The following is a 26,519-nucleotide window of genomic DNA, read 5'->3' on the forward strand; positions in this document are numbered from 1 at the left end:
TGAGCCGTGAGCACTGGGGTGTCTGCGGCTGGCACCCCAGGAAGCCCTGCTTCCTCGGACTGGAGCCCAACAAGAGCCACCTTTGCACCCACTGCCATGTTAGACTTGACTTAAAACCAGTAGCTGCTTCCTGGAAAGCTCCATGAATTGCGCTCTGATGGCGACTGTTCTAAAGAAAAGCTGACCATGCCTCCAGAGGAGGAATCTGCGGAATGGCACCAGCTTTATAAATCCGTGCTCCTGATCCATTTGCAACGAATGTATTTAGAACAGCTAACAAGTGTCACTAGGTTCGTCCTGGCACAGCCGGTAACCATTTGTGTGCCTTTGGGCACATCCCATCAAAGTCTTAATTTCCTTTTCCAAAAAGTAGTAATCAAAGGGCTTTATACAGATCACATGAGGTGGGTCACATGAAAAGAACGTAGACGACAAACGATGAAAATAGTAGCCAAATATTAAGTATCCACTAGGTATCAAGCTTGGTTAGAAAAGTGCCACTCAGCATATATAGCATTTAGTCTTCAAAACCCCCATGAAATTGGTGCTATTCTTACCCATAATTTGTATTAGAGGAAATGATGAGCAGAATATAAATGATGTGCCCAGCGTTACAGTTCGTAAGTGACGCAGGTGGGATTCTCCCCGAGGCAGGCATTTTAACTGCCGAGCCAACGTCCTTAACTGCGAGGGCGTGTCTCTACCACGTCTCCAGGGCCCTGTGCAGCCTGTACATATTGTTACTATTGTGTCTGCTCCACATGGGCTTACAGTACATATGATGTGTGTGTATAATGTATTTATATATGTATTTCATATGTAAATACTATAACATAAAAGCATTGTACATAAACGTAGATATATACAGATATATGCACAAATAAAATACAAATACATTTACATGTAAATATATTACTATCACCTGTATATATAAATATGTAATTACAAGTGGATATAAATATGTAAGTCTGTTGTTATATACAAAATATTATAAGGAGTGTCAGGACCAGGAGGCCTGGTGTCCATGTGCTCTTGCTGATCTTGAGCCTCACCGGCAGGTGGGTGGCGCGCTGATCTCTGAGTTATTCAACCTTGTGGTTCTGTGCTTGCCCCGCACGGCTCTGCGGGAGCCTCCTCGCTCAAGGCCGCTGCTTCAGCACTTGCAGGAGGGACGCTGACGGAGTGCTGCGCAGTGATGGATGAGGGCACTCTCCGTCGTTTCACGGGAGATTTGCATGTGCAGCGCTCATGAGTGCTGGGGAGCTTCTTGCATCCACCTTGGGTTCTTCTGTTTCCTTTATGCGTTACCAGTGTTCTTGTTCAAAGTGGCATTTTTTCTGTCGGGCTGGGTGGGTGCGTTACCGCGTGCCGTGCCCTGAAGCTGCCAGTGGCCTTCATTTACAGGAAATGGGCGGCGAGTAGGGTTCTGAACTCACAGGTCTCAGCACCACCTACTTGTGCCATCATCCTGGCAAGTGCAGAGACCCAATTAGTGAGCCGATCCAGCAAGTCTCCGTGTGTCAGTGTACCTGCTGTGAGTGTCATTCTGCTCAGTGATAACAGGGCTGTGTCCCAAAATAGCGGTGGGGGGAGAGGGATGGGAACACTGAGTCCTGGTTGTGAGCTGAATTATTTTTAAAGTGACTAGACACCGATCCTTTTAAAGCGCCAGTCTCCAAAGGACGCTGGGGCTCGGCTCTGGGGGAGGAAGGCTAGACTGGCCCTCCGGGCAGTGGGTCCATGTATAGTATCAGCGTGAGTGTCTGGAGGAGAGTTGGACCCTTCTGAGAGAACGTCTGAAATGCCAGAGCTGCTTGGTTTCAGCTGCAGGAGCGGCAGGGCCTGGCAGAGCCTGTGGGCTGCTCTGGGTTCTGCAAGCGTGCTGTTGCCCGCCATGGTGCCACGGGCAGAGCTCTGGAGTGTGCATTGTTGGAGTCAGGTGATGGTGGTTGGGGTTGGTAGCCTAGGTGCAGAACTCATTCAGGCTGTTGTGGGGGGGGTTGGAAGTCATGACCCTGAGCCGGGAGCAAAGATCTCCAAGGAGTGTGGGACGGTCCTGGGTTTGGGCAACACCGGGGCTTCTGAGTCTTGGATGAGCTGAGACTCAGGCTGGAGCGTTGGAGGGAAAATGAGGGCGTGTGGAGGAGGTGTCCACATGCTCCACGAGAGGGGCTGCCCGGCGCAGGCCAGGAGGGAATGTGCGGGTGGGGTGGGGGCCTCAGAGCTTTGCAGCTCTGGCCCTGAGTTCCAAGAACGATGAGTGAGAAATGGGACCAGACGGGACAAATGCCGCGCAAGGGAGGCTCTGAGCTGGAAGCTGTGGGATGACCTGAGGGCCTGGGGCCGGATGACCTCAAAGCTCAGGGACGGTGGCCGGAGTGGCGGGAGCCAGCATGGGGCCTTTTCTATTTCTGCCAGAGATGATAATTGATAAGAAAATAATAGGCAATGTCACGGATCCCTATTGTAATTGGGCAGTGATTGTCGGGAACATATTAGAACAAAGTCCCTAAGAAAATAGATATGATCAGTGTGACTTGGAGCACAGAAATCATTTAATTGCTTAATAAAATGTAATTTGTATCACTCATGTTATTTTAATTTGTCTTCTCTTTAACTGTTCTTCAAAGTTGACACAAAGATGCAATACTATGGTCTTGCAAACAAAATCTACAAATAAGATGGATGTGAGGGCCCTGACCGGTGTGGCTCAGTGGACAGAGCGTCGGCCTGCGGACGGAAGGGTCCCAGGTTTGATTCCAGTCAAGGGCATGTACCTTGGTTGTGGGCACATCCCCAGTAGGGGGTGTGCAGGAGGCAGCTGATCGATGTTTCCCTCTCATCGATGTTTCTAACTCTCTATCCCTCTCCCTTCCTCTCTGTAAAATATCAATAAAATACATATATATATTTAAGAAAAGATGGATGTGAGGGAAGGTTGAGGTGAGAGCGAGAGGGACGGAGCAGCTGCATGAAACGGCCCCAGAGGCCTGAGCGCGTGTGCACAGCTCCCTGGTCAGGAAGAGCAGCTCTGCAGTCCGCGCTCCGTCCTGTTCGACGGCGCCCGGGTGGCGGCGGGAGGAGGGTGGTTGTTAGGAAAGGTTTCGGCTAGACACAGCCGCACGCCTCCCTTGAAAACCATCTGTTAAGCTGCAAGCTGTAGATACTAGGAACCCAGAGAATTCACGGGAATGACACCAGGGACACGTCACTGCACCCACGAGGGCTGTCGGCAGCTGACCGGGCGGCCACGCTGCCTCAGGCTTCTGCTGCGGGGGGCCGGGGGGGCACCTAGCACTCTGCCCGAGGATCTGTGACCTCAGGGATTCCTCATGTATGCTCACAGCCTGGAGGTTTGTGCTTCCAGGGGTGGAGGAGCCGTGGGAGCCAATGAGCAAGGGGCTTCGTCTGTCAGGTGAGGTGGTGTAGCTTAGGCCGAGGTGTGTCGATGAAGAAAAACAATTTAATACGGATTTTTGAGATAAAGTCACGAAGAATTGTTGATGTGGGGATTGAAAGGAAGGGAGGATGAATGGTGACCCTGAGTCTCTGAGATGAGCAACTGGATGTGTGGGTTCCATTGCCTGGGCCAAGAAGACCCCGGGGACAGAGACTGTGGGCAGAAGTCAGGGAGACCATTCTGGACCCATATGTTCAGAATACACCGGGATGTCTGTGTTAATTCCCCTCAGTGTTGCTAGGACTTTTAAAACGACAGCAGGAGGTGGGGGGGTGGGGGGGGTCGCGGATGTTAAGAGATCAACTGAAGGACTTGTATGCATGCATATAAGCATAACCAATGGATACAAGACACTGGGGGGTAGGGGAGGCCGGGGGAAAGTCAAGGGGGGAAAAAAAGGAGACATATGTAATACTCTTTGTAATACCTTAAGCAATAAAACAAAATTAAAAAAAAAATGACAGCAGGAGAACTTAATTGTTTAATCCCTCTATCTAATCCTGTTTTAACATGGAATTCAGTGGCGTATCTACAGTGATGAAGCTCCTTAGGCAAGAGCCAGACCAGGCCCAGACCCTGTCCCAGGGTCTCACTGCTTAGGTGTGCTCACTGCTTAGGTTCTAAGAATGTTAGTGTGTGGCAGTCCAAAGCCACCGTGCTCTGCATGGCCCTCCCTACCACCTTGTGACTGTCAGTGCGATATCAGGGTGCATCGGGGCACAGGGTCACAGCCCCCCAACAGGCTGCTGGGGCTGCTCACATCACCCGGTCCTTCAGAATGTTCTGAACCGGGGACAGACAGCTGAGACAGTCAGTCATCTTCAGGGGGTTACCTCAGAGTCCCTGCTGCACGTCATCTCTGTGAGAACATGGTGACTCAAATCAATGTTTTTAGCAGGATGAATCCTAGAATTTTAAAAAATGCTAATTCCTCATGTCACCTTCAAATCTTGAAGCTAATTTTCTCCTGGTGCACAAGGGTTCTTCAGTCAGTAGCTCTGCAAACAGATCTGGTGCCAGAGTCCGTTGGGAACTGGTCTCCTGGCCAGGGATTGGGGCCCGTTGAGTCAGGGCCAGTGCCTCTTCCCACGTGGTGTCACGTGACCTCTGGCTGGAGTCCTTGCCTTCTTCCATGTGACTCTGTCCTGAGTGTGTCTCCCAGGCCCCTGCTTCAAGCACGTTGCCCTTGCTTCACCTCACTGTCCCGACTGCTGTGACATCACAGAGACACAGATAACCCTGAGGTCCCAGTGCCCCGGAGCTAATGATGGCAACATGCCAGTCTCCAGATTTATGAAAAATTAACATTGATTCATAAAGCTAAAGGGTCGTTCTGTTGGGTTTTATAGACATGCAGTTGATTGGAGCTGGTAATGAAAAGTACAGTGTTGGCAGCTAACAGCAGGGGAGAAGCTGACCTCCAGTGAGGGTGAGAAGCTGCTTTGTCACTAAGACACGGAGACTTAGTGGGTGGAGGGAACTCCACTGGTCAGGGCCCCTCAGATGGGCTGCCCCCGCCTGTCTCACCTCCCCCACCCCCTGCCGTCTGCTCCCTGGTCCTGGGCCTGAAGCCTGGCCTCTCTGAGCCCCTCCCCCGCTCCTCCATCCATGAGACGCAGACCCCCCAGAGCCCACGCAGAGCCCTGCTCAGCCCTGGTCGGAGGGAAGCACGCCTGGCCCAGCTCTCATGCAGGGAGCCCAGCCAGGGCTTATTCAATCCACTGAGTCTGTGTGCAGGGGGGGGCAGTGGGACCTGCCACCTTATAATGACGAAGCCGGAACCAGACCTTAGACACCTGACAGGCCCAGCGAGTGTTGGCTGAGGCAGGGGAGTGGTCCTTGAGGAGAAGGTCTCGGTGTGGGCTCTGCCGCTTTAAGGCAGGGAGGAGCCTGGTTTTGTTTCTCGCTGCAGCTCTACCGTCTTTATCTAATCAGGCGTGTCATTGATTGGTTTAGATTTTTGTTTTGCTTCATGTATCTTGTTCTGAATATTGGGTTTGAATATAATTGCCACAGGTCACACTACCTTCTTAAAAAATTCATCCAGCATGCAGGTTTGGGAGCAGGGGGTGACCTGAATGTTCTATGCAAATGTATGTAAATATGTGCTGATGTCAGTAGGTGAGTGTGGCATCTGTCACAGCCTCCCAGGTTAGTTCACCAGGAGGCCTGAGCACTGCCACACTCTTGGGACCAGGGGGCATGTCTGTTTCCCTGAGAACAATCACACTGGTGGGCGTTAGAGAGAAATCTGTCTAGACCAGTGGTTCTAACCTTCTGGCCCTTTAAATACAGTTCCTCATGTTGTGACCCAAACATAAAATTATTTTAGTTGCTACTTCATAACTGTCATGTTGCTACTGTTATGAATCGTCATGTAAATATCTGATATGCAGGATGGTCTTAGGCGACCCCTGTGAAAGGGTCGTTCGACCGCCAAGCGGGTCGTGACCCACAGGTTGAGAACCGCTGGTCTAGACGTTTCTTACAGGTGCTGGTTTTATGTTGGTTTCAACTCAGTAAGTACCATGGGGGCCTTTCCTGGGTGAAGTACCATCCCAGGTAAATAAAGCTCAGGCCTAAGGTCCAAGACCTGGTGCTGGCTGAGCTGATGACCACGCAGGCGGAACAGGGCCCCCCAGGCAGGGAGGGAGCCCGCCCCCCAGGATGCTGAGCCCTGTGGAGCCAGGGTTTCCAGAAGTGCAGTGGCCGAGGGGAATGAGTGAAAACCAAGTTGCCAGGGTCCCACCCCTCACCCGCTTCATCCGCAGTGTCTGAGCTTCCTCCATCTTATACGTTGGGTTTCTGTATAAGGTTTACAAATAAAGAAAAAAACATCAGGGGGCACAGGATGGCTTAGACTCTAGTGGAGATGCAGACACAACCGGCCACATCTGATCAGGGAGCGGGTGCTGAGACGGGCTGCCCAGACTCCGGCAGCTCCAGTGGGACCAGGAGGAAGGTGTGAGGAGAATGTGAGTCACTGCAGAGCTGAGACAGAAAGTCTGTAACCCGGCACCTGGCTGCACAGGGAAGAGGGAAGAGCAGGGCCAGGGCGACTTTCTGCTGGAGGAAAGGTGACGGAGGGTTGGTGGCCCTGGTGGAAGTGGGAGTCAGAGTTGGCTGGTGGCAGGAGGGAAGCAACCAGGAGGCATCCCTGGTGTCTGGGCAGGGAGACGAGGCAGATGCCAGAAACGGGGAAAAGATTTGATGAAAAATCAAGCTTGGAGGCAAAGCTGGATGAGTTGTTTAGTTAGAGGTAAAAGTTAAGTTCATGCAGTGAACAGAGTCACCAAGAATGAAAGCAGAGACTCGGGAACAGAATTCTGGGAGCATCTAAATGTGGGGGTAGGAAGAGCAGCTTGAAAATGAGGAGGTGAATTGCACCCCCACAGAAGAAGGGGCTCAGGAGCAGAGAGAGACCGGACACATCAGGGGCCGCGGGGAGAAAGCACGCCTGGGTTTGGGGTTTGGGCACCTTTGGGGAAGTAATTTCAGTAGGACCAGTGGCAGAAGGTAGATACAGTATACTGACTTTTTTATGATAGTCAAGATAAAAAAAATTCAGAATTACGGAAACTGGCATTTGTTGAGAGGGAGTATTTTGAAGTACCTTCTCAGAAGAGTCCACACTTTTCACGTGTAAGGAAAGCAAGCCGGCCAGGAAAATGTTGCCCCGAATTTCTGTTTTAATTGAGAGACTTTAAAATTAGACAGTTTCAAAGGGACCTTCGGCAGCGCATCACGTTAACCCTGTCCCTGCCCATGCCTCTCTTTGAAGGAAGGGCTCCCCTGGAAGGAATGCCCTCGCTCCAGGCTGATTGGAAAGCTTGTGTTGACAGCCTGAGGTAGGTGGCTCAGGCACAGCTCTGGGTCAGAGCCGACTGCCCAGGACTGGTGCTCTGAGGGGGGCGCAGCCCTTCAGGTTCCTCCCGTCGCCTGGTCCCCCGGGTGTGTGCACAGGGAGCAGCCCCACCTGTGGGAGAGGCTCACCCAGTCAGAACTGCTACAGGATGGGAAGGTCCACACAGATTGTGGGTGGAGCTCAGCACAGAGATCTCCCAGGATGGACGGTGCACAGGCCACGTCTAGGCAGCCCTTGGTGACCTGCCCCTGCCCACAGCAAGAGGCCCACCGACAGCCTCCTCAGATCGAAGGCTGTGCAGGGAGGCAGGCGGCTGCTGTCCAGGGCTTGGAGCCTCCACAGATGCCCAGCCCAGCCATGGGAATGCGTCCGCCTCCTGCCTTAGCTCTCCTGAAGGGTCCCTCCCTTCTCCCAGCCAGGTGAGCTGCAGCCCTCCCTCCCACAGGTTAAAACTGCCCAGCTCACTTCCTGTTTTCCTTCTAACCTATGGCCGTGGTTTAGCTCCATTCCTGCTGTCTCCATCCTTCCTTCTGACACTCAAGGACTCCTTACAGCGGCCAGAACACATGACCACTGGCGATGTGTCTCAGTGTCGGATTCCAGCTCCAGCCACCCTCCTCCTCCTCAGGTCATGGGGAGGCTCAGCCTGGGACACAGGAGAATGTGGGAAAGGTTTACTCCTCCTGTGTCACCCCGTTTTCTCCAGAGACAGCTGGAGCGTTTGCAGCGTGCCATCTGAATGGAAAAGAAAGGGCAATTGGAAATGGGCCTAAGACGCCCTCAGCCTGCAAGGCTGGCCAGAGACAGAGAGCCAGGCCTCAGGCTAGGCCGTGGCTGTGACCCTTGACCTTCAACTCCATCCAAATGAAAACCCCCAGTGGAGGTGATTGTCAGTGGCTTTGAAGTAAAAGCCAGGAATGGAGTGAGGAGGGTCACAGAGAGCCCCAGTAGAGACCCTCACCCACAGACTGACTTAGGCAGGGCCTCCGAGGGGTGAGGAGACCCAGCGCTGGTGCCCTAGCTCAGGCTGCGGACGGCGGAGGTTCGTGGTCTCACAGCCTGGAGGGCGAAGTCCATGTCAGAGCCCAGGGTGCCCCGGCAGGTTCCTGCTGAGCGGGAGGGAGCATCTGCTCCCACGCTCGGGCGTCCGGCGTTCCCGAGTCAGTGGCAGCCCTGGCCCGGAGCAGCACCCGTGCTCTTCCTCACTGGTCACAGCGTGCTCTCCCTGCTGTGTGTCTCTGTCCAAAACCCCCTTTTATAAAAGCCCACCCTCGTCTGTATGACCACATCTTACCTTATTTATGGGCAGTGACCTGATTTCGGTCACATTCAGGGTCCTGGGGTTAGGACCTCAACGTGAGAGTTTATGAGACACCCAGTTGTACCGTAATGAGGTCTGGGAAACACGGCGTTTACAGACGTGGTGGCGGCACCGCTGTCCCAGTGCAGGCCTGCTCGCGGTGGTCGTGGAGCTGGTGGCTCGCGGAGTGGGGGGCAGCCTGCCTGGGAGGACATGGTCCCTTCTCAGCGGCGGTGGCACTTTAAGATAAAGCGTCCTGTGTCACTGTTGGTCACGCACGCATGGAAGGTCCATCTTCTGTCGCGTTTGACCAATTGGACCGTGTCAGCTTGCAGGCCGAAAAATGCTATTTTTTGGTGGATAAATAAGGACGGATTTGACCTCACGCGTCGGCATCGTCCGGCATTCCGACCCTGGAGAAGGTCTGATAGATGGACAAGAGGCAACGTCTCTCCGTGCTTGTTCTGCCCCTATTACTTGGTTGGATTTGTGTGTTTTATTTAAAGACTTTAAAATTAATAGTGTGGAATTCTGAATCTGACAAAGAAAAACTGTCCTGTAAAATACAGGGCATTTAGACGTACATGAGAAGATACCCCCAAGCTGAGCTGAAACTGGAGGCGGGCGGGCTCCCCAGTGGGCAGGTGCTCCTCTCCGTGTGGGGAGAAGAAAACCCTCCTGGTTTCCAGGAAGAACAAACAGCACCAGGCACAGGAGCCAGTGGAAACAGGAATTACATCACTTTCACCCCGACTCGGACTTGGAACCCTTTGAAACCCCTCGCCGCACGCACATGGCACCGACACCCACTCTGCGCATCGGCAGCCTGTGATGGCGTGCCCTAAGCTTCCTCTCCCTGGGCGTGCGCACTGGCACGTTCTCGGTCTGCGTCCCGCTCGGCCATCTGGCTTGTCCTTGGGTCGGAGCCCAGGCACCCTCCTTAGAAAAGTCACGTTCCCGAGTGAAGCAGCCCCCTGTGCTGCCCACCCTGTGCCTCTTCCCCCCTGCTGTCCCCCCTGTGCTGCCCACCCTGTGCCTCTCCCCCCGTGCTGCCGGAGCCCCACTGGCCAGCTCCTTGCAGGTGCTCACTCCTTTATCCATCTTCACTTGACTGCTGGTCACAGAGCTAGTCCAGTCCCAGGCAGGTGCTCACCTGGCCCCTGAACAGTGGATCCTAATCCCGAGGGAGACATCTGTCACGCTGAGGAGAGCCCTTTGTGCTGGAGGTAGGAGTCCTGTTCCTTTCGAGGTCAGTCCTCTCGTCTGCGGACAGGAGAGCAGACAGGAGGCACACAGCACGCGTCCGTGTCTAACAAGGCCAGAGGTGGACCGAGGAGGTTTAACATGAAAAGAATAAATATCCAGGTTAAATATCAACGTGTCAAAAAGGCAACAGGCACAGTCAGTCGCTCCCAGAAGAGGAGAGAGAAATGGTAGCAAGGGCAGTAGGTGGGTCAGGCTTGGGGACTGTCCAGCGTGCACCTGCCACCAGGCGGAGGCACCAGCTCACGCTAAGGGGCCACTTGTCCAGTTCTGTTCAGGTTTAAAGGCTGAGAAGCCTGAGGCCTGTGCTGGAGGAGGACATACCAGCAGGAATGTCCACAGGGCAGAATTCGTTTAGAAAACACAGGAAGCGACCTGAATGTCTATCAAGACATTTGATAGTCTTACTAGTTACACAGCCTGTCACAGAATAATAACCCCCAGTTATGCTCCGTTCCTGGGGGCCAGCAGAAGCAGACAAGACCTGCTTCCCAGGAACAGGGAGGGCTGCTGGATTCTGAGGAAGAGGATCCTGATGCCTCTGTCTCTTCACTCAACTATGTCGTTGCCTGTTGTTCGAATGAGAAGTTACAAGGAACGTTGATGTCCTGTTCTAGTGTTATGCTGCTGGTTAAGTGCAGTGTCACTGTGAGTTCCTCTGCGTCATCTCTGAGCATTGCCAGACTTGGTGCACTTGACCTGTGCTCTTGACGAGGCTGTGGTTTAGAACAGCCTGGAGAGGTTTCATCCCATAAGCCACAGGAGCGGGAAGCACTGAGGGAATGAGCCCACCCAGGTGACTTAGCTGGCAGGAGCAAGCCTTCCCAGACAGGGCTGGTCCCAGACAGGACCAACTGAGCAAGGCCTGGGAGACCCTTTTTCAGAGCCGAAAGAGTAGGTTCCAAGTCCAGGAAAAGAATTCTCCAGGGGAACTTCTGTCCATGGGTAGGAGAGAAGGCATTTGATCCTGGAGGAAGCTGAGGGTCCCTGCTGACCACTGCAAAGGGCATGCTCTCTATTTACACTTGTTCCTAATGAGCTGGTGCAATCATTGGTGCTGTGCATTGTTGTTCATGTTTTTCAGATGGAGAAATCAAGGCACAGAGAAATTAAGTGACTTCGCCATAGTCACAGCTGGGGAGGACCAGGATTAGAGCTTAGAGAGAACCCTGCCCCTGGGCCTGTGTCCTGCCCACAGTCACGCTGCCTCCATTCCTAGGAGAGAAGACTTCCTGCAAGGTAAAGCAGGTGCCTTCACCGGGGGGTGTAGGCCCCACCTAGGCGGCACCGCCCGTCTGCACAGCGAGCCGGTGTGCCCTGTGTGCATGTGAGGCCTGCCCGGTGCTCACAGGTCCTGACACAGGTCGACGTCTGGTCTGGACCACCTGTCAGGCTGCTTCCTTACGGAGCCACAGCTGCTGCCCCCTGAACCCTGCATCCTCCCCTTCCCACCTTCTTCCCCCTTATCTCAGTGCCTCTATCTTTCCTCCTTCTTGGCTGCCACCATGAGAGCCTTCCCTGCCCTTCTCTTTGACGGCTACCACCTCTCCCTCTGTGATGGGCACCCACCTGCCTGCAGGTGAAAGAAGAGAGGGCAGCTTTCTTTCTTCCCTAAGCTCTTACCTGTCTCTGCCCCTTTGGGGCCAGTCCTGGGCAGCACCCGTCCACTGCAGAGTCTGTGGAGGTGTCTGTCATCCTACCTTCCTCCTGAAACTTCTCCAAAACGTCCCCTTTGATCTCATTCATGACCCAAATTCAGACAAAGGGGGACAGGAGGGGTTTGAGTGTCATTCAGTCTCACATCCCACCACCTGGTGGGTGGACCCCAGCTAGACAGTGTCACCTATAGGCTTGACCACTTTCCAGGGAGGCCATGTTGCATCCGGTGTCCCCTTCAGAACCCTGTCATCCCACCTCATGCTCCTTCCTCCCCTGCCGCCGCCTTCGGGCACTCGCTCCTCTCTGCCTTCTGGTCCACACTGGTCCTTCGGGGTCTCTTCTGACCCTTCGGATAGCCCTTCCTCTGTGGATATTGTATTTTATCTCCAGTGGCCATAAACGGAGCTCACAGATTATACATGTTATCACTTGCAGACATAAGCTTCTACAGTTTTTCTGTTCTTTATTCTTATAGTACTGTCTGCCCCTTAAAAAATAAGTAAAACATATTTTAAAACACTGAATTTAAAAAATGAACTAGAGTCTAGTTACTAGACAGTCACAAGGATAATTTAAATATTGATATAAATGTCCAGTTCTATTAATAGTTTTCTATGTCAAAACATATTTGAGTCTTTGAATTTTATTTTCTTACTAACACTTCATCAAAATCTCAGTGAGGGGGACGTTAGGGTGGAAATGCTAACACAGACCAGACGGTCTCAGAAGCGTCTCGGGGACCTGCCTGCCCAGGGTCGGAGAGCAGCAGGCACCGCTTGTTCCGGGCAGTTCTCTCCTCGTGCTCATGTGGTCTCTTTATTGTTCGTGTCCCCTGAGGGGTGGGCAGGTCAGGCAGAGGCAGCTGCCGGTTAGGGAAGGCGCCTCGCTGTGGGCTGGGTGGGAGCACACAGCTCTGGGTGGACAGAACGGGGCCAGCCCAGGGATGCGCCTGCAGGGGTCATGACTGCTTGCTGGCTGACCGCCATTGTTTAGTTATATACGGAGAAAATTACCACAGCAAAGTAAGAAAAAAAAGGCTAGCAGAAAATATTTGCAACAGATAAGATGAGCAAGGGGGTTAGATTAATACATTAATACACAAAGAGCTATTTCAAATTAATGAGGACTTTTTAAAAAGAAATAAGCAAAAGGTGGAAATAATAACTGCACAGCAGAGGACATGCAAGAGGCCAAAAAGAAAATACGTTTAACCCACCTCATACTCAGGCAGAGCAATGACGCAGTGACCGGGGGGGATGGGGGGGGTCCCCCAATGGGCAGAATCACGCATTACTAAGAATGCAGCATTTTCACCTGTCTAGCAGTAGTGACAGTGTCGTTCTAAAAACGTAATATGGAAATACGGGTAATGTGTGTGACATTTATGGCACCTTTGTACAGTGGAAGAAAGCAAATACGTGAAATAAAACAACCTGAAATCCATTAGTAGGGGAATTTACAAGAATGGTTCAATAGGTTACAGTGTATGCGTTCTGGGGAATGGCACATATCCATTCAGAAAAGGAGCTTAACACAGGTACTTACCTAGAGAGGTGGCTGTGGTTTGGGCACATGAAAAGCAGCAGCTTAGGAAGAGTGTGTGTGTGGTGGGGCTGCTTCTGTAGACAGTGAGCATCCACAGGGGGAGCGCTCCTGTCTGCCACGTTCTAGGCACAGAGGGCACTGCCCTCGGGACCAGGAGATGGGCTGCTGGAGAGAGGTGGTTGTGACTGCCCTTCTGCCCCTGCACAGCTGCAGTGTCCCAGTGTGCACCCCCCCATACACACACACACACACACACACACACACACACACACACACACACACGACAGACGCTGTTGCAGGTCAGCAGGGACCCGTCTGGATTCTCCATGGTGGAAACGGGCAGATGAGATCACGGCTGTAAATGTGGTGCTAGACAAGGAAGCAAAACAGTGAGGGACATGCACCCAGAGACCATCACAGGGACTCAGTCCTGATGGGTCAGGTGTGAGCTCGGTGGTGTCCAGAGAGATGGAAAGAACTGGCAACAGACAGACAGCTGCAAGGCCCAGAATGTGATAGGCGATTGGATAGAGGAACCAAGACAAGACTTTGAGGTTTCAGACTGAAAGGATGATGGCTGAGAAACACGGGGCCGATGTGGGAGGTGGCAGACTCGCCTCACAGGTGACAGCAGAGGAGGAAGAGCTCTGCCCACGATACAGGCACACACGTGGGAGCGGGATGTACACCAGGCTGCGGGCGTGGAGGCCGAGCAGTCACAGCAGTGAGGCGGGACGGCCCGTGCAGGAGGAAATGCCACGCGTGTGTCTACATGGACGGGAAGGGAGAGGCCTCCTCAGGAAGCAGCTAGAAACGGGGCCCGCAGTGGAAAGGAGCGGAGCGTGTTGGACGCTGGCAGAGGGGTGTCCTGAGTGTGCGGGCACCTGGGGCAGAACTGAGGAGCTGGAGGCGGGGGAGTGGGCGGGGCTTCGGGGACCTTGCTGGGGTGGGAGTGATAGATGCGGGGGCCACTGTGGCCTCTGAACAGATTTAGAAGTGACATCCAGCGGGTGCGGAGTGCCCAAGAGAAGGGGGTTCAGACGCTGTTGGAGGAGAGATGTGAGAGGTCACAGGGAGGAGGGCCAGGTGAGAGGCACAGTGTGAGCCAGCCCAGCCAGAGGGGCGAGGAGCCGCTGTGGGAGGGCTCTGTGGCTGTCGCTCAGCGTGGGGCTCCATCGGAACCAGGCGAGCACCACCCGCCCCAGCCTCAGGGCGGAGCGCGTCGCTGCATCTCCCTTGTCTTTTCTCGCCCCGAATTTCTGTTTTCCCAGTTCAGTTGCTCTTCCTCTCTGAGCACCGACCTCCTCCTCACCAAGCAGCACCGGCTGGGCTGGGCTGGGTCTCTGTCCCTGAGGGTGTGTCACTGCTGCCACCCTCAGTGAGAAGGAAACATCGGAGCAGACACACCAGGGCTTTGTTCCTGTTTGATTTGCCTGATTTTCCCCATTTTCATCCTATGAGGTTGGATAACTGAACTTGGACATTATAAGCCACGAAGCCATGAACTGCACACCTACCCTCTTCTAACTTCACTCCCTTAATAATAATGCCATCCTTTCTCTCCACATAAGTAGGGACAGAACCCTACCTTCTAACATGTTTGCACTGCATTCATTTCACTGAAATGGAAAATTGTCATATTTTGGAAAAGAATTTGGTGACAGTAGTTTTCCTAAGCACTTTTCAAGGACGACTTGTGTAGAATTCCCAAGTCTTTCTGACCTTACAGGCCAATTCTCCTGTGCTGAGAGTAGGCGGGGTCCCGGTCACCTTGGAGACGGTGGTCCACGGGAACGGAGGCGCAGGAAGCTGTGAGCCCTGCGGTCTACACACTGCATTTCGCCAGGAGCGGCTTGGGCTCCTCTGTTCCTCGCTCCCCACGCTCCCTCCAGGCCCCCACTGGGCAAAGGGCGTCAGCGCTCCTCTGCAGTCTGCTGGTCAGGCTGCTGTGAGCGTGAGGGACCAGATGTGAGCCTCGGGAGGGGAAGGCAGGCCTGGCTAATGGACAGGTGCTGTCGCTTCCTGAATCCTGAAGGACCGGCTGCGGGAGGGGAAGGGCGGGGCTCAGGCTCTGACAGGTCCCAGAGGCCCCCCGGACGTGACCCCACGGTGCCCCTGCCTGTTCCTGCCGGAAGGAGAGCAGTTCACAGTGTGCAGGACGCAGGCCAGACAGCTCCTGCTGTCCTAGGAGCCCAAGGACAGCTCCTCCCTGGTCACTGCTGTGGCCTGAGCGCTCCGGGTGGTCAGAGCACAGCCTCCGGGTCTTAAAGGAGCCTCCCGGAATGGGTGAGCTTCTGACGGGCTTAACCTGAGGAAGTGCACATATTTAAAAAATATATTTTAATTGATTTCAGAGAGGAAGAGAGGGAAAGAGATAGAAACATCAGTGATGAGAGAGAATGACTGATGGGCTGCCCCCTACTAGGGATCGAGCCCGCAACCTGGGCCTGTGCCCTGACCGGGAATCGAACCGCGACCTCCTGGTTCTTAGGCCAGCTCTCAACCACGGAGCCACACTGGCTGGACAAGAAGGTGCGCATTTTATTGGGGAGAAAGAGGGAAAATGAAAGGCATGAAATAAATCCTGATTCCACATGCAAAGTTTACATTTTACAAAGTAACTCCCTTGCCCTCTCTTCAGGTTATTCTGGTAGCTTATATTGGTTCAAAAGTAAATGTTTTAAATTCAAGAGTTTTCTTTAAGTATAAAATCATGTAAAATTCCCATGAAAACCTGTCCTTATAAAAAATAAACCCTGGACTTGAAGGAGTGAATGCGTAAGTAGCGCTTTAAGGTGGTTTTTCTAAATGTAAATTGCTGGAGAGACTCAGAAACCAAGCCATGATCGTCGGGTTAACGTTCTCTAGTCTCAGAAAAGATGCGAGCTGATCGGTGAGACCAAGGCTGCTGGGCCATCCTGACCTCCCAGACGCAGGTCCTGCAGCTCTGGCCTCAGAGCCATTGACAGGTCACCTGGTGCTTCTAACAGTCACCAATGGGAGATAGGCCTTCTTTCAAAATGGCAGGCAGGCATGGAGAGGGCAGGTGGGGACGGAGGAGGGCAGGCAGGGATGGAGGGGCAGGCAAGGATGGAGGGGCAGGCAGGGATGGAGGGGCAGGCAAGGATGGAGGAGGAAGGCAGGGATGGAGGAGGCAGGCAGGGATGGAGGGGCAGGCAGGGATGGAGGAGGCAGGCAGGGATGGAGAGGCAGGCAGGGATGGAGGAGGCAGGCAGGGATGGAGGAGGCAGGCAGGGATGGAGGGGCAGGCAGGGATGGAGGAGGCAGGCAGGGATGGAGGAGGCAGGGATGGAGGGGCAGGCAGGGATGGAGGGGCAGGCAGGGATGGAGGAGGCAGGCAGGGATGGAGGAGGCAGGCAGGGATGGAGGGGCAGGCAGGGATGGAGGGGCAGGCAGGGATGGAGGAGGCAGGCAGGGATGGAGGGGCAGGCAGGGATTGAGGAGGCAGGCAGGGATGGAGGGGCAGGCAGGGATGGAGGGGCAGGCAGGGATTGAGGAGGCAGGCAGGGATGGAGGGGCAGGCAGGGATGGAGGGGCAGGCAGGGATGGAGGAGGAGTGATCCCTGAAGAAATGAAACATGTGGGGATGCCCATAGGTGTTAAGTGGCCTCTGACCTAACACTCAGGTGTACACGCTGGGGATGAACACCCTCCCCACAATGCTGACTGAAATGTTTGCTTTCTGCACGATCTGATCCTCTGGCTGTTCTGAAACAACTGTGTAGAAGCAGCATTTAAATCAGCTTCCATCCTTCCTTTTATGGTTTCCTGAGCTGGGGAGAGAGAGAACCATCACTTCCTGGTCTGCTGGTGCTGGTGCTGGTGCTGGCTAGACGTTGTTCTAAGTCACCTCATGACGTCCTCGCAGTAAGGAGGCTGGTTTCCCAGAGCCTGACACTCGGCAGGCTGAGCGATGGCGTAAACAGGGGGACAGCACGGAGCAGCCCCAAGTGGGCCCCACGGTGGTGGGAACTGACATGAGCAAGGGGCCCTTTGGACTGGTGGGGAGTATCATTGATCTAACAAGTGACGAATGGCAGAATCCGCTGTCCATCTGGGAAAAACTAGGTTGTCCCCTATACATAAAAAGCAACGGGCAAAATTTCAAGTAAACTATAAAACAGTTCTTAGTCATATGATCTCTTAGCTAAGGAGGCCAGTGTTGACTGTAACGTCCAGCAAGAAGGGCAGCCTCACTGCCTTTGGTGGGGGAGAGGGGTTCTCTCCTGAGCCACGGCCGGGGCGGCACACGCAGGTGCCCGCACCAGGTGCCCACGCGGGTGTGTGAGCCAGGGGACCGCTTGACAGACAGCCTGTGTCCCTCCTAGAGGTGTGAGCAGCCTGAGCCCTGTGGAAGGAAGGGAACCTCTAACACCGTGGTCGACAAACTGCGGCTCGTGAGCCACATGCGGCTCTCTAGCCCCTTGAGTGTGGCTCTTCCTAAGCCTTAGGAGTCCCCTAATTAAGTTAATAACAATGTACCTACCTATATAGTTTAAGTTTAAAAAATTTGTCTCTCAAAAGAAATTTCAGTCGTTGTACTGTTGATATTTGGCTCTGTTGCCTAATGAGTTTGCCAACCACTGCCTAGCATAACCCCTCAAGGTCTCTGCACAGGTGTCCCTCTGCCTGGGACACCCCCAGCCCCCCACGACTCCCCATACACCAAAACCTGAAACTTGCAATGAAGCTTTTAAACCTGCTCAGGTCTCAGCTCCACCAGGAAGCCTCTGCCCACTCTCCCGGACACGGTGGCCCTCCACGCTCCGCACCCCACGCTGTGCCCCTGCACAATGCGTTAGGCTTTGCTGGCATGGCACCAGGCTTGGGAGTTCTGTGTGTAGACCAGCAGGTTGGAGCGTTGAAGCTGCCCGAGGTGCTGTTGACATCCTGCGGGGCCGCCTGCGCCTGCGCCCACGGCTCCAGACCCCGTGGGGGCCCAGTGACCACGGACAGGGGAGACCACAGGCACTGCCTCGTGCGCATCCTCATTTCCTCCGCTCACATCCTTCTTCCTGGCCTCGCTCTCCCCGACGGCCCAGCGCTCCAGACGTTGGACCAGCCCGGTGACTGTCACCCCCCTCGGTTCTGCTCCCCTCCGTGCTCTGCACCGCGTGACCTTCTGGCTAAAATGTGTTTGTGAGGTGTTCCCGCCCCACCACCTGCTCAGTGGGCGACTGCAGCTGTGTAGCTGCTGGGTCGACTGTGCCCCTCCCTCCGGCCCCAGCCTTTGCCCTCCCTCTCTGCTCCCTCCACCCTTTTCCTGGCACTTATCCGCCTCCTGCCACCTCCTTAACCTGCCGTGGTCCCAGCCACTGGCCTCCCTCACTCATTCATCCAAGCTCTGTCCAGGGTGATACGTAGGCTCAGGTGCAGCCTGTCTTCCTTCCTTCCTTCCTTCCTTCCTTCCTTCCTTCCTTCCTTCCTTCCTTCCTTCCTTCCATGCTTCACCCTGGCTCCTCCTCTTCCGAAATGCTTATTATGTCGAATCTCAGTCTTGTATCTGAACACATCCATCTCCCATGAAAGGACATTAAGCCCATTGAAAGCTTCTGTTGTTTATTACGCGCATTTTTTATTTCCCGATGCCGTACTCGGCACCCAGTGGAGAAGGTGGCGTCTTGTGGCAGCTCTGGCCCCTGGGCAGGGCAGGAAGGTCCCAGGTGGGGCTGAGCAGCTCTGCTCCTGTGGTCAGAGGACCTGCGTCTCCTCTTTGCTGCTCTCCTGGCGGCCCGCCCGGTGCACTGGAGTCCCCCCCATGGGCAGTTTGCGTGTATAGTTATTCACACGCTGCGGAAATACTGGGTGCGCAAACCCTAGCCCTGATCCATCCCTCAGTGTGCTCCTTGGCTTAGAGACGGCATGTGGTGACAGGCCCTGCATGAACTCCCATCGGATGCTTGTGGGCGAGTCAGATCTCCAGGAGAGGCGATGCAGTCCCTTCCTTACAGAGCTGCTGGGCGGGTCCTGCAAGGCAGTGCCTGAGAACACGTCACCATCCCCACAGTGAGACGTATGGGTCACCACGAGCAAAGACCTGTGTCCCTGAGGAGCCTCCTGATGGTTTAGATCAGAGTGGGTAGCAGCAGCACCCAGGAGCTAGGGTACAGTGAGTCGCCCAGGCACATCGTTGTCCTGTGACACCCATTCCTGGACAGACTACACCTCCAGTGAACATTCTTGGTACAAAGTTCAACTCAGAACCAACCCAGATGGTCCTACTCAGTCGTTTACAAGCGAGGATGCAGGCTGCACTCGAGGCTCCTCACAGAGGCAGGGCCTCCCGATTAAGCATCCCTGCGAGATCAAGGTCTGGCCCGTTACTTCCAACGCCTTTGGATTGCCTGATGCTTTCCCCCTGGAGAGGCTGCCTGCACAGAGGGGCACAGGCTCAAACACTGTCCCTACAATGCCAGGGCGCGCGGCACCCTGCTGGCTTCGGCATGTGGGAGAAGGACACTGACCACCTGCTACTCTATCCCCAGATGGAGGTGGACGCCGAGGAGAAGCGTCATCGCACGCGGTCCAAAGGGGTTCGAGGTACGTCCACGCCCCCCGACTCCCTGGAGGCCCCTCGGGGTCACCTTCATGCTGCAGAAGCTGTTGCCTGATGCGCTCTGACCGCTGCCTGCCCCCCTCGGGAATGTTGTGTGGAAGAGGGTGCTGTGGTCGATGACGCCTTGTTATCTGTTTCCCTCTCTCTGCAGTTCCCGTGGAGCCAGCCATCCAGGAGCTGTTCAGGTCAGTGCTCTGTGGGTACATGTGTCCCCATTGGCAGTGTGGGAAGTCCAGGCGTCTCATGCCAGACTGTACGTCCAAGTGCATGGGTCTCCTCACGGCCGCTGCCCTGATGCAGTTGCCTCCCCTGAGACTCACTAATGAAAAGCACCCCTAACCGCCCCTCCAGGTTTGCACTTCCCTGTCCATCTGTGTGGCCCTCCTTCTCTGTCCTGTCACTGACGCTCCCGGTCTAACCGCCTGCGGCATGTGGCACCGTGTAATTCATTCTTTCCCGTTGCAGCTGTCCCACGCCCGGCTGTGATGGCAGCGGCCATGTTAGTGGCAAATATGCAAGACACAGAAGGTAATGCCTGCGTTCTTTCACGTGGTACGTCTCAGGTGACTTAGGGGCCGACCACTGCTGACAGTGGTGGGCAGCTGTTCTTGGAGAGCAATGAGTGCTGTGCTTTCCCTCGGACATGAGCCTGGTCGTTGGTCTCGTACAGGTTCTCAGCACGTGAGCCATTCTTCCTATTTCAGGGGCAAATTTATGGTCATACGTACGACGACATAAATTAAGGCCAGTCTGAAGGCCCTTTGCCATGCACATGGGGACGGCGCTGACATTGAGAGGCTTCTCCTCCCCCGTTTCTCCTGCCGGAGCTGCAGGACATAAATCACAGACGCTAAATCAGAGTGTGGCCTTCAGGTCTCCCTGCAGAGCGTGGCTTCCCTAACGGAACAGTTTGTCCCAGGATGAGAGCCCCCCAGTGCTGGCAGCTGAGGGGCGGTGCCGGGAGGGAAACAGGGCTGGTTGCCCCAGGAGAGTCTGGGCTTTAAAGGGTCATGTTGTCCTCATAAATCCCGGGACTCAGGCGTGTCAGAGGAGGGTGTGGGAGCATCTCAAGGTGGCTAAGTCATGGTTGCTACGGATGCATCACAGCAGAGCCTGTCCGCACCTGAGGCGTGGGTGGTTGGGGGAGGGCGGTTTCCTCTTGGACACTGAGCAGCCCCCTCCCCCTTCCTGTGGGGTTTCCGTTGTGATGAGTGAAGTGTGCACAGGCTGTCACACACTCTGAGCTGTCACCCCACCTGACAGACCATCGGAGACCAGGGCACGGCCGCAGCCCAGATGCCGAAGCAGGTGTGTCCTCGGCAGCCGGGCGACCTCCTCACTTCCACACTCACGTCCGTCCAGCTGAACACGAACTTATGGGTGAAATCAAGCAATTATTTTGAATGTCCTCTTGTAAAATCGGGGAAAGTGACTCCCCGGATTCCCATATAGCATTTAAGGAGGCCGGAGTTTTTAATGAGCATCCATGGTGGAGGATTGTCAGACTTCCGTTATGTATGCACTAAAGGAATAGCAAGGTCTCTTTTTAAGGAAATTTTGTGATTTAAAATATTAAAGTTGATTTATTATATTAGTGTTATTACTGTACGAAAGAGTAAATGATTGAACTACGTGATTTAAATAGTTAAAGAATTTGTGCAATGTATGCAGGAGTGTTTATATAAATCTAATCTAAAAGTCTTAGAAAAACCACCTGGTATTTTCACTGGGAAACAGGTTAGCAAGCCATGAGTGAAATCTCATTTTCCCCTCGTCATCTCTTGATTAGTCACTGGTTAAACTTTATCATACTATTAAAAAATGATTAAATAACAAAAAGTTTTAATTAAGTGTCAGCTAGATATTTCATAATCACAGTTTTACAGGAAAAATTATGACGTTTCCTAAGAATTGTTTCAGACACTCACGTCCCTACCGAGGTGCCCCGTCAGCTGCCATGTGTCCCAGGCAGCCCTCCTGCCTCTGAGACTCCTCCCTGCAGGAGGCCTGGGCTGGGCTGGCATGATCCGAGGGTGGCTCTGGCTCGCGACGGATGCTGACGTGGCGCAGAGCACCGGCCATGCAGGAGCGAGGCAGATGGAATCGTAGGGAGGCTCACAGAAACATCCAGATCGGAGATGTTTCAACAAGTTTTTACCTGACTTTTCTTAATGCTATAATTTTTACCATGAGCCGTTTTGTTTGTCATTGTTAGAATTCCTACTTTTTTAATGGGAATAGTTTATTAGGGATGTAGGGTAGGGGAGAGTGGAGAGCTGCTCCCAGCACAGACACGGGTGCTGTGCCTCCACCCACCACCACCACTTATTTAACGTCATGGGCACCTTCCCCAGCGGTAACCCGAGGGGTGTACAGACCTTGTGTGAGACTCATCACCTCTCACAACTTAGTCACCGGATGCGTTTCCCGCTGTGGAACCTCCTTGAGGTGTCCAGTGAGGCTTTCTCCTTATTTTTTGATGTCTACGTATTACCAGAATGTGTAGCTGAGGGATGACATTTGGTTTCTTAACCTGGAAAGGTGCCCCTTCTTAGGTAAGATGCACCTACGCATCAGTGTCCTTGGACCGTTGCCCATTCCCATTGTGGGAGCTCTGGCTGTAAAAGCCTTCCTTCTGTGGCAGGTCCTTCCACAGGCACGGGCACGTGAACACCTGCCCCACAGGTGTGGCCTTGACCTCTGCTGTCCTGTCTCTGCTGCGTGGGGGCAGCGGCCGCTCCAGATGGCCCAGAGGCAGCCTCCTGGGTTCTCACAAGAGCACCCACACTCCGGTCTTTCCAGGATAAGTTTTTGAATGAATGTCTTTCCGTTAGGGCTACAATTTTATTTTATTCAGTTATCACATTAGTTCATAGACCAGGAAAAGGTGTTATTTTAGTATGTTGAAGTTTTTATTTACTTGAACATGCAAAAAATAATTGGAGGCAGGTATGTGGAATTAACAATATCAAAAATCAAAACAATTTTTAGGAAATTTGATACCAAGTGATAAAATGATGTCTGTCGGTTCTCTTTTTGACTTTATTGAATATATTGGGTCAGTATTGGTTAGTAGGATTATATAAGTTTCAGGTGTACAATTCTATAATTCATCATCTGTATATTGCATGGTGTGCTCACCACCCAGTATCAGTTCTCATTCCAGCATCATATTTTGAACCCCCGACCTTTCTTTTTATCGTAAGGAAATTTCTAAGGGAACCAAACATTGATTGCAGTCTCTGTGCACACTCTTGCTTGTAGGACACACGGTGTAGTCCTTGACAGCTGGTCACTCCGCGTCACTGCGCTGTGGCTGCCGTGGCAGCTGCTGGCATTCATGGCTCACTCGCTCGTTTTCAGTTGAGGCAGGTGGGGCTGTGGGTTTGTAAGAAATTGGCATGGAGGGCAGCGGAGCCTCCTCCTCCAGACATCCCTGTGAAAGGGAGCATAACTTGAAAAAAGGACTTCAGAGTGTAAGATCCTGGTTAAAAAGGCGGGGGGGGGGGGGAGGAGTTAAGGTCCTAATACTTATTTTTTGATGGTCTTGCCTTACTTAAAAAATTGTGTCCTTGCACAAGAGGTAATCTATCATGAATATTTGTGTTAATAGCTCATGGCTAGTTTGAGGTAGCTGATAAACACACATACAACTGTGCAGTTAAAAGTGAGAGGGAGCCCAGCCCATGTGGCTCAGTGGTTGAGCATCGACCCATGAACCAGGAGGTTGCCGGTTGGTTCCCAGTCAGTCAGGGCACATGCTGGGTTGTAGGCTCGATCCCCAGTGTGGGGATCAATGATTCTCTCATTATTGATGTTTTTTTCTCTCTTTCCCTCTCTGAAATCAGTAAAAATATATTTTTTAAAAAGTTAAAGAAAGAAAGTAGGAAAAACATGAGGGAAATTGGAAACCCAGACTGTATCAGGGGTTTTCATGTAGCACAGCATGTAGTTGATCCCCTGGCAGTCGAGGCAGAAATGAGAAAGGAGGGGGTTCCCACACAGAGGCGAGCGCACGCGGCTCCTCAGAGACTTCCTCTGGCCGGGAGGGGAGTGCTTGGATCCCAGCCCCTGGCCGGCAGGGACCCGAGCCCGGCCAGCACTTCTTTGCCCTGAAGTAGGAAGTCAGGCTCAGGCTTTCCATACAGCGAACCCACATGCCCGACACTTATCTTCGGGAACATCGCTGTGTCTCTCACAGGCGGCTGCCTTGTTTCTCACTGCGCCTTCTATCGTCCGCGCATGTGCACGACAGAAACCCAGAAAACCGGCAGTTTGCACTTGGCTGGAAGTCACTCTCCTCCTAGGAGCCAGGCCTCTCTGACCCCCTCTTCTCCAGCCGCATCAGCCACCAGCTGTGCGGTGCTGACACCCCTGCTGAGGTCCTGTGGCTTTTCCTGCACCTGGCCTGCCGGGGGCGCCGCAGCCATGATGTGCCTCCGAGGTGCGGTCCCCTCACAGAGCTTCCTCTGCAGAAACGAAGGAGCTCCCGGTCCTTTCAGTGAGTTTAGTTGTTAGAGGCTCACGTTTGGGAACCAAGCTTCCCGGACCCCTTCGCTCTGCTCCCTGGGTGCCCTGTCCCCAGTGAGCGAGCACTTAGGACCCTCGTGGCTGAAAAGCCGGTTCCCACGCGCCCACAGCCGTTGTCTGGGTGGGTGAGGCAGGAGGTGAGGGAAGGCTTGGAAGCACCTACTGGGAATCTGGGAAGTTGCTGGCCTGCTCTCCCCGACAGCAGTGTTGGCAGGAGGCTCCAGGCACAGTGTGAACGTGGATCCGCGCGAAGCTGCGGCTGCGGAGCTCCGACGCCAGAGCCTGTACCAACGGCCGTCACCAGGAGGGCGTTTTCGGTGACGGCCCCAAACCTAAGCCTGACTCTGTGGAAGGAGGGAGGCGGGCGAAGAGAAGCCGCACGTCCGCTTTGTCTGCCGTTGTTTTAGCTCAGTCCCAGCACCCGGTAGACACCTCGCTCTAATCCAGAGTCTACAGGAGCTGGTACTGCGACGCTGGCTCCCATGGGGACGGTCAGTGTTCTGCCCAGGCTGCTCGTGAACACTGGGCTGAGATGGAAGTTCTAGGACCTGAGTCACAGTGTCGAGTTCTCCTCCTGGGTTGAAGGCGGGCACTGTCTGTGTTGGAAACCAAGTGCAAACTGACGCTGAGAAAGTGGACTCTCTGTGGAAATGAAACTTGTCACCAAAGTAACAGCTTACTGCTCTTTTTTATTGGACAGTCTTTTCTTCTTTCTTTTATTTATTTATATTTTATTTTTATTGATTTTGAGAGAGAAGAAGGGGAGGGGAGAGAGAGAAACATTGACCAGTGCCTCCTGCACACACCCTACCAGGGATCAAACCCACAACCTGGGCATGTGCCCTGACCAGGCATCAAACCAGCAGCCTTTCAGTGCACAGGACGACCCTTAATAACTGAGCCACACCAGCCAGAGAAGCTTATTGTTCTTAGGTTTTTAATTTTCCTAATAAAATTAGAAATTGGAATAATCAAAATGTATTAGTATCTATGATAGGTTACTGTATGTGGAGGCATTTGCACTTCAGCCTTCCTTGTATAATTACTCACATCCTGGAATATGTGAAGTTAACGGATTTCCCTCTTTCTGAACAGTGAGTTTTGTACAAGCCTCTAATCAGAGAAGGACAGATCGAGAGGCCCCAACATGGCCTCATTCTTCACGTCTGTTTGGGACCCTCTGGATTTATTTCTGAAATTCAGTAGATTTCACTTACATTTACTCTTCATTGTGATTTTTTAACTTGTTTCTGTGTTGAGAACAGAGTCCTGATGAAATATTTGACCCAAAATTTAGCTTTAGAGTCTGGCACACTGGATAAGTCCCCGGAAACTGGGTGATGGGCATTGCTATTATTTTAAATCCTCCCAGTTAAAGAAATTCAGAGCCAAATCAATTGATCATGAAACTTTAAAATAAAAAGCTCCAAATGGTAGCTTCCATTTTGATTAGAAAAGTATTGGATTCTCTGGCTTATTGTGCATATTCGTTATTCAGATTTTTCCATTTCTTATACCTTCGCACCCACCAGCGTGATTGCCGTGGCGGCCGCCGCGGGTGAATAATTGCCTGTCTTCACAGGACTTGCTCTGGAGCGGAGGCGGAGGGCCTGCTTCCTGATGTGGGCACGCCTCATTGGGATTCTGCCAGCGGCCGGGGCTGTATTATTCATGCTTGACAGAGAGCTCTCACTGAGAGTCTTGGAACAGAGCCAGGCCCTGGCGGGGGGAGGGGAGCATTGCAACATGCAACTGAGAGGGGCGTCTGTAACCCGAAAGGGGGGAGAGAAAGAGAGGAAGACAGGCAGAAATCAGAAGCCTGTGTTTCCCACTTGCCAGGCTCACATTGGTAGAAATTTCATTTGCATTGAAATAAAATGTCCTGAAAATAATTGCATTTTTTCTAATCACGCTTGAAAGTTTAACACAATTTTCCACATTTAATTGCAGAGCTGATTTTAATTAGTAAGGCCCTGCATGTGAAAAATGAAGATTCACTTGTGTGCACGAAACACAGCACAGTGTCTGCCGACGCTCTAATTAATGTATGGCTGCCATACAACAGGGCGCGCTGTGGGATGTTTATGGAAAATTCTGTGCACGCAGCCACCAGCCAGTCGATCTGTGCTGCACTTCGTGAATCCAAAAGAATACCCTTCATTCTTTATGAGAGTCATTGTGCATGCCATCACCCCATCCATACACTTTACGACATGCCTGTCCTTTTGCTGTTTGTCACTGGTGTTATAAATCAGAGGGGAGGGTGCACATATTTTAACATTAATTTGATAGTTGGCACAGTTGCACATAGAGCACCAAT

General features: G+C 53.1%; 1 protein-coding gene across 10 annotated transcripts in view; it reads left to right on the forward strand.

Annotated features, from left to right (window-relative positions):
* Window positions 1–26,519, forward strand: part of MYT1L (myelin transcription factor 1 like) — a 301,658-nt gene that overhangs the window by 180,544 nt on the left and 94,595 nt on the right. For 9 of the 10 annotated variants that reach the window (XM_036335449.1, XM_036335455.1, XM_036335454.1 and 6 more), the window contains exons 5-8: window positions 10,973–11,127; window positions 19,599–19,653; window positions 19,821–19,854; window positions 20,135–20,197. In XM_036335449.1, the coding sequence (XP_036191342.1) occupies window positions 19,599–19,653; window positions 19,821–19,854; window positions 20,135–20,197 (152 nt within the window). In that variant the 5' untranslated portion in view covers window positions 10,973–11,127. The remainder of the gene's footprint in view (window positions 1–10,972; window positions 11,128–19,598; window positions 19,654–19,820; window positions 19,855–20,134; window positions 20,198–26,519) is intronic. The other variant, XM_036335452.1, reaches the window with a different exon arrangement.

Source organism: Myotis myotis, unplaced genomic scaffold (assembly GCF_014108235.1).
Source record: "Myotis myotis isolate mMyoMyo1 unplaced genomic scaffold, mMyoMyo1.p scaffold_m19_p_14, whole genome shotgun sequence".
NCBI lineage: Eukaryota > Metazoa > Chordata > Mammalia > Chiroptera > Vespertilionidae > Myotis > Myotis myotis.